This window comes from Corvus hawaiiensis, chromosome 10, assembly GCF_020740725.1.
Source record: "Corvus hawaiiensis isolate bCorHaw1 chromosome 10, bCorHaw1.pri.cur, whole genome shotgun sequence".
Taxonomy (NCBI): Eukaryota; Metazoa; Chordata; class Aves; order Passeriformes; family Corvidae; genus Corvus; species Corvus hawaiiensis.
In genome coordinates this window covers 19,461,015-19,473,366 of record NC_063222.1, presented here as the reverse complement: position 1 = coordinate 19,473,366, position 12,352 = coordinate 19,461,015, and the positions used below count along the sequence as shown (strand labels likewise).

The window sequence follows — 12,352 nt, the reverse complement described above, 5'->3', positions numbered from 1 at the left end:
CAGGCACTCACCTACCTCTCCCTGATAATTCTTTATTGATCAATTCCCACACCAGCTGCTATATTCTTATGTCTGGTGTGGATGTCAGCCTAAATGGCTTCTAGCTTCTTGGATCCTCTTGTTTTAAATTTTTTTTTGAAACCAGCACAGTAACACACCTGGCCTTCAAAAGCATTTGACTGCTTCTAAAGCTTTTCATTGCTGTTCTAGGATTTATGAGACTTGAACATCAGTATACCAGAAATTGTTTCAGTGAGCTCTTCTGGGACTCTGCTGGGTGGAAATCATCCAAGTTTGTTCATCAAAAAAATTGAACTGTCTGTAATAGATGAACAGGGGCAATAAAAAAAAGATTAGATGATATTACAGCAGGGAGAAACATTCCTCCTTCTTTTCAATTGCTCCACTGGCAAGAGAAAGGTTCAACACCCTGAGCATAGCCTCCCTAAATATAGACAATGAATTCCCCCAAACCATAACTGTGTGCTTTTATAATTTCAGTGTATACACACACACATCCTCACACTCCTAATTGAAAACTGTAAAACCCCAGACAGATGCACGTGATTCATTGTGCCCTTGCTGTGTGGAAGAAACCTGAATGCCACAGGTTAAGAACTTTACACAGCCCAGTGTTCACTGCCTGGTCATTGTATTGCTTGGTAGAACAACTGAGTTGTGGACTATGACTTGAGACATGAAGAATGACACACTGGCACACATCTTTAGAGGAAGACTTACTTATGAAACATTCTAAATTAACCACTATTTGCACATTAAGCCAGTAATCCTTTTTTTTTTCCCTAGCTGTGATTTAACATGTGATTCAGCTTCATGATTAAGAGTGGAATAAACACGGCTTGTCTGTTTGTGAAATGTTAGTTTTTGCATTGATAGTCATCTGTGGTGTCTAACATTGCTTAGCAGTCTTTCTGTATTGTCCTATAAGGAGAAGACACTGCAGCTTGGAACCAGTTATAAAATCACAATTAATCCTATTCTGTTTTTTCTTAACTTTCATGTATAAGCCTCTAACTTTTCATATAATTTGCAGTCCAAAGATGAACCCAAGTCAACATACAATGAAGACAACATGGTTTATTCTATAAATGACCTTTTCTTGGGCGGATCAGAGACATCAAGCACTACTTTGAACTGGGGCCTGGTCTATATGGTGGCAAATCCAGACATCCAAGGTGAATAGATAAACACATCACAAATATCTGTCATGCAATAGAAAAACCAAGTCATAACATTTTCATGGATCAGAGATTATTCCTAGATACTGATACATGCCTAGTGGCACAAGTACCTTTTTGTACTTGTAGGTCTGCCCTAGGCAGCATCAGTAGATCCAGGGATTAAATTAAGTCTGTGATGTATTTGAATTTTTTGTCACAGAAATTATTTCAGTCAGGAGAGGAAAGAGATGGCTCTTCTGTTACATTTATGTGTATTTAAGAAGTTTGGTTTTAAGTCTAGTTTTTAAATAACCACCAATCCCTTTCATAGAGCACTGAATAAAAACCAAAGGAAGAAGACTGTTTAATGATGGATAACAGAAATCTCACTGTTAGGTTGCAGAATATGTGCAAATACCCAGAGGAGAACAGGATTTTAAATGGAGGAAAAAGATGAAAATAAGAAAAAATCACTGAACTTGTAGCTGTCAGGCAAGAAATTCTGCTTAATCTCATGTCATCACATGTTTTGTTATCACTTACTCTAATTAAGGTTATGAAAGCACTGACTCATCTGTACAATTTTATACTAAATATGATGCCTTGCATATATTTGGGAAAGCAGAGTATGTGCAGAGTAATCCTTCCTGAGCTTCTTGAGTAATACATTACATCAAGGCTCTCAGAAGGAGCTGACACCACTATATCTGTCCTCATTTAATTAATTGGTGGCTTCTTTTTGAACCCATTCATACTTTGCCTGTGGTGACATCCAGTGACAATGTTCCACTCTGTACCATAAGGAGAAGTTTGGCCTTTTGCCTCATCACTGAATTGGGAATAGAAATGTGTGTTTATATAATGCAGTGACTGATTACTTCAAACTACTTGGATTCTCAAGTAGTCACGTGCTTCTGCAAGATACTTCTTCACAGAAAGAAGTTTACTTAAAAATATTTCTGAATATACATTTTAAGTTCTGTAAGGTGCTTAAATCTCTGATGTTAGTTTAATGAAGGACTGCTGGCAGTCACGGGGCAGGCTTGATGTGAATGGGCACAGACTGATCAACGCAGAAGGAACTTCCCTGCATCTTACTGTTGCTTCAAAAGGCCTGGAAAAACACAGGATCATTTATTAAAAATCTAAGGTATTTTTATTAGGTGTGTACTGCCTCTCTTGAAGTTTATAAATCAAAGGTTTTATTTTTGTTAATGCTCCCAAAGCTCCTGTGCAATAAGTAATTTAAAACATGCTGTTCTTGATTAAAAGGCAGATACCAAGCAGTAGATCCATTTTTTAAATGGTATTTGGACCTTGTTCTACTTGGCATGGCTTCACTTAACAGACACCCTATGTAAGAACCATTTCCTTTTAACAGGAATTAGACTTTTAAGGCTCAGACTCACCTGGTTTTCAAAGAGCTGTGAGCCTAATGTTCTAACTGGCTGTAGGTGTTTGAGGCACCTAAGCAAAAGAAAACCCAAACTGTTATCTCTTGGATTTGTGGTAGTAAGATAACACTTAGTTTTAAATATTTGAGCAACAAATGTCTTTTCTTAATCTGCGATCAAATAACTTCTGACCCAGAAGCAGAATTCTCATATGTTTCAGCTGTTGGAACATCCTGCTACTTTAATTTTCTTTATAAAAAGTTACTTACATTTCTATATTAATTATGGTGTTGTTCTCATAGTTCTAAATGGGAAATGTCTTCAAAAATGAAATTACTGAAAACACTTGATATGTTTTTCTGCCTGAAACAGTGAATATTTTCCACAGAGAAAGTGCAGAAGGAGCTGGATGCCGTTCTGGGTCCCTCCAAGTTAATCTGCTATGAGGATCGGAGAGAACTGCCCTACACGAATGCTGTGGTTCATGAGATCCAGCGCTTCAGCAACATCATCTCAGTTGGCATGCCCAGGGTGTGTGTGAGGAACACAACCTTGCTTGGCTTTCCCCTCAAAAAGGTAAGACAGTTTTCCAGTTGCTACCGACCTTTTCTGCATCAGTAGAGCAAGGTGTGGATTAAAATCTCTTTGTGCCAGGGTATTCTCCAACAGAAGGGGGGCTTGATGCCTTCAGGTCATGGTCTGAATGTGAACAAGGAACAGAATGAATGATTTTTTCCTTTCAGGGCACCATAGTTCTTCCAAATATTGCTTCATCTTTGTATGACCCAGAGCAGTGGGAAACACCTCGCCAGTTCAACCCTGGTCACTTCTTGGATAAGGATGGAAACTTTGTGGCCCAAGAAGCATTCTTACCATTCTCAATAGGTAAGTGAGCTACAGCACAAACATCAACAGTTTGGATTGGGACTGTAGAATGAAGATGTCTATTAAAAACCTATTGGTTGTCTATTCTAAATCTTTCTGTGGAAAACAGTGCTTAAATCAACATGGTTACTTTCAGTAACATATATTCTACTGAACAAATAATAACATGGAAAATAGGAGGTGTCCTGACAAACATATACATCTAACTTGCCCTATTTTTGGAAGGAAATTCTCTGCTAATGATTGTAGCTATTGATTTCGGGCACTCATTTCATACCAGACATATATATATGGAAAGCACTTTCAAGCAGCCCTCTTGATTCTTTATGCATTCAACACTAGAACATGACACCCCCCCATGAAAAGCAGGTCCTTATTCTTCATTTACATGAATTCCTCTAAAGTTGTCAGGCCAAATGAAGATGAGGCCTTTGAGGTAATTGGAGGGAGCAGAAGGGGTACATGGTTATCTATAGCTGCAGATAAAATTCTTTGAAAGAAGAATTACATGAAGCTTTGCGTCATTGGTTGCATTTAGTCCTACAAAAATTCTGGACTTGGCAAAAATACCTTTGCACTGTGTGAGGACGAATACAGTTGCTGTTGGGTCAGGGTTATTTACTCACTGTCCTTCCCGTCTTCCCTCTGCAGGGCACCGGGTGTGTTTGGGGGAGCACTTAGCAAGGACCGAGCTCTTCATTTTCTTTGCCAGCCTGCTGCGGGCGTTCACCTTCCAGCTCCCCGAGGGCGTGAGCAAGATCAGCACTGAGCCTGTTCTGGGGGGCACACTGCAGCCCCACCCCTACAGGGTTTGTGCCATTCCACGCTAGGCTGGACATGTGCAGTGTGTCACAGACCATCTATGAGACATCTTTCTTATTTTTCTGAATGTATATCTTGAGACTATATAATGCTTTTTGTCTTGGATTTGAATTTCTAGTCCAAAAGCCACCTTTTGACTTCAATAGATAATTTCATTTAGACTCTCTTACCTGCTCATGAAGGTGATCTTTTTTGTGGTAAAAGTTCTTTTGATCTGTAGGACACCATCATTCTCAGCCCTAAAGGCATCTTGCAGTTGCTGTCTGGCCTGGCAGGTATAAATCTGTGACACTACTGAGCAAATGACAAAATTGACTGCCAGACTTCAAAAATACATTCATTATCTCTGATAATGAATTCATTCATTATCATGTTTCCAAAAGAAAGTTGGGAAAATATACCTGGAAAATTGTGCCTCTTGAGGTCACTATCATCAACAGCAACATTTCAGTTAACTTTCTGTTGATGGTCACTAATAAAAGATATGAAGGAAAAATTAACAACTGGTTTTATTTATAGATGACTTACAGCTCACTGAGAATTTCTAGATTTGATGCAGCAGAATATGTGTAAGGCATCTTTAAACCTGGCAGATAATTACTGAGTCAAGTAGTGGAAATGTACAGGCTGAAACCTGGTGAAGAGTGAAGATACAGAGAGAAGATTTCTTTTAGGGCACATACTTTTAGCATTTTAAAAGTCTGACAAGTCAGTTTTTGGAAAGTCTTTCCTAATAGGGTAACAGTGTGCTCCCATGCCTGACTCCTGTTAGGATCAGCACTGGGAGGCTGCTACACCAGGTGCAAGGACTTCCCAAGGGGCACTTTGGGTGAGGAACCTGCTTTGGTTAGAGATGATGGTAAATTGAAAAATGTTCATGGAAAATGCCAAAGATACTTTTTAAACACCTCAGCAGATTAGCTTCCTGAAGCCACAAAGGCTTGCCATATACACAAACACAAATCAAATGCAATTAAATAATCTATAATTAGTAGAAAATTTAAAAATTGGTTCCTATGTTAAGTATTTATATTGACTGGAAAAGTCGTGTAAAGTGTAAGTGAACTTGTCCTTTATTAATGTTCCTGTTTCTATGAGAGAGGACAGGACAGCTGAACAGATGATCATCTGTTAAATCAGTTATCACTCGATGTCATCCACTGTGTGATTGAGATTAGTTCCAGCAGTTCACCATGAATCACAAATTTAGACCTGTCTCATTATTTCTAATTCAATAGCTGATGGAACACGGCATCAAAATAGTAACCACTTGATATTTAGCTGTTATTAAATTAAATGGCAGGATAGCACTAGTGAAATATGGAAGAGCACATCCTGACATTTTATGTGACAGAAAACTGTGCCCTGATAAAAACTGATGCCAAAGTCTGTGTGGATTTGCATGTGTGCATGGGAAGATAAGGCAAAGCCGAAACCACTGTGATTTGGGGATGCTGGAGCTGTCATTGTTGCTTAGAAATGAAGCTGGAAACATCAGTAGCCCTACAAGCACTAACATCACTTCTTTGTGATGCTGTCGCTCCTGATGGCCATGTGCTTCCCCAGATATCCTTCAAAAGGGAAGCTCAAAAATGAGCCTGGGATGGAATCATGGCCAGGACAGCCCGTATGCACCCAGAGCAGGTTGAGTTCCCTGAACCAGTAGGAATGGCACAGCCCAAAACAGGGCATAAACACCACTTGTGCAGGTGTGCAAGAGGAGACACACAGGGTGCTTCAGAGGGAAACTGCATGTCGTATTTGGGCAGGTTATTGGTGCCTGTGACAGGAGCAGCTCGTTGTTGGTTTCTATTCCATTGTGCAGAAATGTCCAGGGGATGAGAGCCCAGCACATGAGCCATGGCAGCAGCAGGATGTCAGAGGGAAGCTCACAGCACCAAGATGGGAGAGCTGTGCTTTTCAGAGCCTTTGCATCTGCCTGACCTATTTTAAAAGTGAGTCACTTGAGCTTATCTTCTAATAAAGCCTGGTCTTTTTGAGCTTTTAAAAGCCTTTTTAAAACCTGGCTGATACTGCCACAGAAGGCCAATGAAGCTGAGAGTAGATTTGAGAGAAGCCCAGCTCCCACACATGAAGTATGTGCCAACCCTCTCAGCTTTGGCTGTGTGGTGTCACCTCCAATCAGGCTGCTGAGCTTTAAGGGGTGTCTTGGAGACACCCCCTCACATGCATATCCTTCATTCCTCTCTCTTATATTCTTCATTTGCTTCTATGTTATTTCTCATATCTTCCTCAGGCTCCATTTTTGTAGTGGTGTTTGCACCTGCTCAAGAATATAGGGGGAAGTCTGGCTATAAAGGAAAATACAGAAAATGCAGAGAGGAAAATCTGAAGATTTTGGGTTCATGTAGCTCTTGGAGAGGCTCAGAGCCTTATGAATCTGTGATGCTCATCTGACATCCTTTTCACTGAAAGTTTATATGCAAAGCAAATATAAGTAGAAAAGAAAAAAATTCTGTATTTCAAGTAGTGTAATGAGGAAAAAGGAAACTGGTGTTTTCTCAAAACTGCAGTATATCAGGAAGGCTCTCCGGCAGATGGGAAACTTAATGGCTTTTTTGGCTTTTATTGTCAATGAAAATGGCCAATGCATTCAACATCACTGGTGTTCAGGCAAGACTTCTGTCTAGGTTAGGAAGGAGAAGTTAGAAAATAGCTAGATAAATGTGATGTTTTCAAATTGGCTGAGCTGATTCATCCCAGGGCACTTAGGGGAACAGTATCAACCTCAGAGCTATTAGCAATTATCTATGAAAACCTGTGGAGGATGGGAAAAGGTCAAACATTTCCTTGTCTTCAGAAGGTAAGAGAAGTTGCAGTGTTATAAATCAGTCAGCCTGATTGCACTTCTCAGAATATCTTGCAAATAATCAAATTGTAAGCACTGGGAGGAAAACAGAGTCAGTGCTCTCCAAATAATGTCAAAGTTACTTAGTTCTGTTTGATGACATTGCTAGAGGTCTGTTTTCAGAAGAGAAGCTGTTAATGTAATTTACTGCTCTTTAATGTGGCTTTGACACTATCTCACGAACTCTGTGGAAATGTGGTGTGTCTGAAGCTTGATAAAACTTCATGGAAACGTCAGGAAATGTGTATGAACAGTACCATGTCAAACTGGAAAGCTACACTGAATAGGATTCTGTCCTGCATCTGGTACTATTCAATACTTAATTGAGGACTTTGATAGTAAAAGCACCAGACCTGGGTTAGGCCTAATTTCTTGATGCCACCAGATCCAAACTGATGTCTGCAGCAAGGTAAGAAAGAGGTATTCCCAAACTTGTCTAAAGTCAAAGAAACTTCGATGCAGGACCGTTTTATTTGGATTTATCACCTTTGTGAAAGTGTGAAGGTGCCATAACATGGATACTTCTCCTTAGTAGTTTCAATGTCACAAAGCTGAAAAGGTGAGAGAGACCCTATTCCAGCATCTCTCATTATTCCCTCCTTCCTTTCTTCCTAGAGTCACAGTTTTCTCTGGGTCATTTCTCTGGGATTTTGTTTCTTGATCATTATGGTTTCCACAGAGCAGTAAGCTGCAGCAGAAGGATACATTTTAGTTTTGCAGTGACTCAAAATGCCTCTAAAAGCTCCAGAATTCAAACACAAGTTTGCTGTCCTGAGCTAAAATATTTACTTTGGATATTCTTGAATAAGAGACTCAGTGGTAAAATCAGGAACTTTTCACTAGGAATTTCTGAGACAGGTTATTTAAAACTGTATTAATCCATTGAAATTGTTGGACTAAAAAATCCCAATGAACTGTACTAATTTGAAGTAATATTTCAGCTGAGTTTGGGATATCTTTTGCTTAGTGAAAAGCTTATGAACTCTTCCTAATATCTTCAAAGAAATCACAGCCTGTGGTTTTTTTAGCCAAACACTCCAGGAACTATTTATTTGCTGTCCTGCAGTGTGACATTCTAATGTTAAAGGAATAACGATAACAAAATTGCAGCCCTTTCTCTGAACAGTTTATGAGATACAGCAAATGAGACTAGAGATGAGCTAATAATATGAATATATTCTGTGGTCAGCTGATGATATGATGGTATTCTACAAAGCTGCATTTTAAGGAGCATTACAGAGAAAATGAAAAAAAAAAAACAATTGGAGTGTTTTATATTATATTCTTTTTGAAGTAACTTTTTTGAGCACTATTAAAGTGCTTATTTCTGTGGTGCAGTCACATGAGCATCAGCTCTGCCTTGTAAATTCAGGTTGGACTGACAGCTACAAGCTATGGGTGACTCTGGTATCTCAGGTAAGACAGGCAGCTTCCCTTAGCCTACTCGTGGGTAGTTTTGGGAAGGGACAAATGTCACCACCCACCGCTAATATTGAGGGTATCAGTAGCTTCAGCACTCACGGACAGCAACCTATATCCTAGAGAAATGCAGGCCATGATGGGACCTGCAGGCAGAGGTACATGGGACTCCAGGCTTGCCACTCTCTGACACTATTGTGGCATTGGCCTGCCCTGGCAGAACTGGGCACAGCCCTGTGGGAGCCCCCTGTGTAGGGATCTAGTCCTGATATGTGTGTTGGGTCTGATGCTGCAGCTTAGGGAAGCTGTCTGTCCTCAAGCAGAACACCAAGAGCTGTCAGGAAGCGTGCTGGCTAATTCAGCATGGATCAAGCGGGAACTCCCCAGCACAAAATGATCCCGTGTTGATATTTCAGCTGCTCCGAGGCACCAGGCAGAGGGCAGCAGAGGCCGTCAGCTGCTGCCTTTAAACACACCTGTGTTACCAGGGGACGCTGGAGTTCATCACACCTTCATTTGCCGACTGCATGGGACTGGTTGAGGATGAGATCCAAATGCTACAATACAATGTCCTTAATAGATTTCTTGGACCTTTTGGTAGAACAGTGTCTGCACGGTTTCTTGATTACGTGGATATTATTTACCATGACCGTGCTCTTCTGCACTCTGATCAAGATAAAATGTTCATGATTTTCTCTGTACTCACAGTCTCTCCTACATGAGGGAATGCAGTACACCAGGCAAGCTCCCAAATGAACTAGTGTGTGCCTTGCACTAACTTTCATTTTCTCTAGGTGAGATAGTGGCATTTGACCAGGCCCAGACATTGGAAAAACGAAGTAATTATACAATTTGAAACTAAGAATCATGTCCATGAGGCTCAGAAGCAGAATATTTATTTCATTTGCCCTGCCTCTCTCCTTTCCTTTCTGTTAGGTACTGCCAAGAGAAAAGAGAAAACTTTGAGATAATTAAAACAAACAAACAAACAAATCCATACCAACACCAAATATCCCGCCCCCCACCCTTTCCCCCCAAAAAGCAAAACCAAAACAAACCAAGAAATATTGAACAAAATAATTATGGCTATTCTCCATCAATTTTAGCTTGTTGTTGGTCTTTATCCAGGTTGAGCTTCTACAGTAGGGGAGTCAAGACTAAAATTGCCTTTTATCTTTGTGATGTGTTTGACAGGATGCTTTACACAGAGCTGACCAAAGTGATTCTCCTTGAACAATGCCATCCTCTGATCAAAGAAAGCCCTGTAATTCCTGCATCTGAGCAGCACAAAATGTCTCCCTGCTTTTCCCTAATTATAGAATTACAGATTTGTTTAGGTTTGAAAAGACCTCTTAGACCATTGAGTCCAACCATTACCCCAGCACTGCCAAGTCCACCAGTAAACATGTGACAAGTGCCAAATCTACACATCCTTTAAATACCTCCAGGCATGATGACTCCACCGCTTCCCTGGGCAGCCTGTGCCAGGGCTTGGCAACCTTTTGAGTGCAGAAATTTTTCCTAATGTCCAATTTAAATCATCCCTGGCACAACTTGAGGCCATTTGTTCCTGTCCTGCACTTGATACTTGGGAGAAGAGGCCAATCCCCACCTGGCTACAACGTCCTTTCAGGGAGTTGTAGAGAGTGAGAAGGTCTCTCCTGTCCCTCCTTTTCTTCAGGCTGAATAATCCCAGTTCCCTCAACTGTTCCTCATCAGACTTATGCTACAGACACCTCACCAGCTCCATTTCCCTTCTCTGGACATGCTCCAGCACCTCAACGTCTTTCTTGACAATTGTACAAGAGTTCTGCAGCCTCTGAGGGTGCTTCTTTTATCCTCTGTCCCCAGGTCCAGGACTGTGACCCTGTACTGTCCCATGTGTGTTTGACATTCCCCACTCTCTTCCATAAATCCCCACTCCAGCTGTCACACATAACCAGAGGATGCAGAGAAGCTGACAAGGGATCATATGTAAAAGTGATGGATCTTTAAGAGGATACAGATTGTTTTCTGTGGTAGAAGATGGCTTTCCTGGTTTATGTGAGAAACTCAGAGGTCTCTCTCAGAAATACGAGTGCAAGGAATAAAATTTCTTGCAGCATAATATGTACAGGAGGAATAACAGTTTTGACCTCAGGTGGTATTTCTCAATCCCTTTTATCACAACAATTATGGAATATTTTTGGGGGAAAAGGACCTTTCTGGACATTGCAAATGTATTGCACAAGCAATAATATCATAATTGGATCAATAAATAAAAATTAGGTAATTTTTTTTCATACATTTTCTTGCTTAATTTTGGGGATGTGTCTAGGTACTGTAGTTATTTCATGTGCAATCAGTTGTGAAACTTGTGTCTAAAGGCCTGCCTTGTCTTTGCCAGTAACAACTGCTAATCCCTAGATACAGTATAACAAATTAATATGCAGTCACTGCCACCCAACTTGCCCTTTGATCCATAAGTAATTGTCAAATGCTGAAAGCTGCTGAGTGTGTTTGCCGTCTTTCTTGAAAGTCACACTAGCACAGTTGCCATAGGTGCTGGAAGTTATTTCCTGGAGGCAGGCGCTGGATGGCAAAGCTGTGATGAGCAGCATTGTCCAAGTGCTTTCTTCCATAGGAGACTCGGATAAATGTAGAGGGGCATTGGTTACATGTGTCCCTCCCTCCCTCAGGGAACTGGTAGAAACGCAACAAAGAACCAGCAGAGAGGCAGATGTTGAGAGAGGCCAGATTGACAGGGCCTGTCAGGGCACAGTCCCAGCTTTAAATTCAATTGTGAAGGGAATTTCTTGCCACACACAGCGTATAACTCTAAATCCCCCTGTTCCCTTCATATTAGCACTATTGCAGTGCAAGTCTCCATCATTCAGCCTTCCTTGGAAGTGAGAAGAAAAAGCTTCCCTGGGCAGGGAAGAAAGGCATGAATCAGACTTCTGGCCCCTGCACTTTATGCATGGCTAATTGTCACTTTGCCACTTCAATAAAACAGATGTTCTCTGTCAGCAGCCTAATGCAATTAGTGTAATACTTCAAAGGGCTGCTGCCCCTGCCACAGTGCTGGAGATTGAGGAGTGTGTGATAGAGGGTTATTAACCTTCTGTGCTACTGCTTGTGTTTTTTTCCTACTTAAGATATAGAAAATCAAATACAGAAATGTCCCCTAAATCTTTCTCCGAAGTATTTTTTGGATGCTTATTTAGGTTGCTAAATCAACCTCTCAAATCTAAAATGTTACAGAAAAGAGCTCTGCCTGAGAAAAAAGCCTGTGAGAAATGATGGTGTAATTGAAGACTGAGCTGCCAGCCACAATTTTGGCCAGAGGATGTGTGACCTCCTCTGGGTTATGAGCCATCCTGGCCCTCCATAATGGCCATGTGGCTGCTTCTATTTCAGTCTTCCCTTGGTTTTTGCCTCCTGTTGCTTGACTCTTTGCCACACCCTAATTAAAGACTTTGAAGAGTTGAAAATACCTGGCTGCAAAGGATTACAATGGGAAGTGTGAGGTGGAGAGAGGTAATGGAGTTGGTACAGCTCCATTTATATTAATCTGGGATAATGCATTGCTATAAGTTGAGTGTAGTAATTAGAATACATTATTGAGTTGTGCTGGTTCTGCCTTTCATGTTTTGCATTTAAATTCCTACCATGTAAATTTAGGAGTATCAATAATTGCCTGATTAGAAAGTCTGCTCTGTTACACATTTTAATTATAAAAAATCTGGTAGTGCTGTGTAATTTCTTGCCTTCATATGTAGAAATAAATATCTTTGCCTTGA

General features: G+C 40.7%; 1 protein-coding gene across 4 annotated transcripts in view; it reads left to right on the top strand.

The window, feature by feature from the left end:
• LOC125330663 (cytochrome P450 2J4-like) overlaps positions 1-12,352 on the top strand; it is a 20,416-nt gene extending 8,064 nt beyond the window's left edge. The window contains exons 6-11 of one of the 4 annotated variants that reach the window (XM_048314052.1): positions 1,055-1,196; positions 2,964-3,151; positions 3,319-3,460; positions 4,112-4,269; positions 6,108-6,237; positions 10,422-10,450. In XM_048314052.1, the coding sequence (XP_048170009.1) occupies positions 1,055-1,196; positions 2,964-3,151; positions 3,319-3,460; positions 4,112-4,269; positions 6,108-6,237; positions 10,422-10,435 (774 nt within the window). In that variant the 3' untranslated portion in view covers positions 10,436-10,450. Of the gene's footprint in view, positions 1-1,054; positions 1,197-2,963; positions 3,152-3,318; positions 3,461-4,111; positions 4,449-6,107; positions 9,606-10,421 lie in introns of those variants that run through there. The other 3 variants (XM_048314051.1, XM_048314050.1, XM_048314053.1) reach the window with 3 other exon arrangements.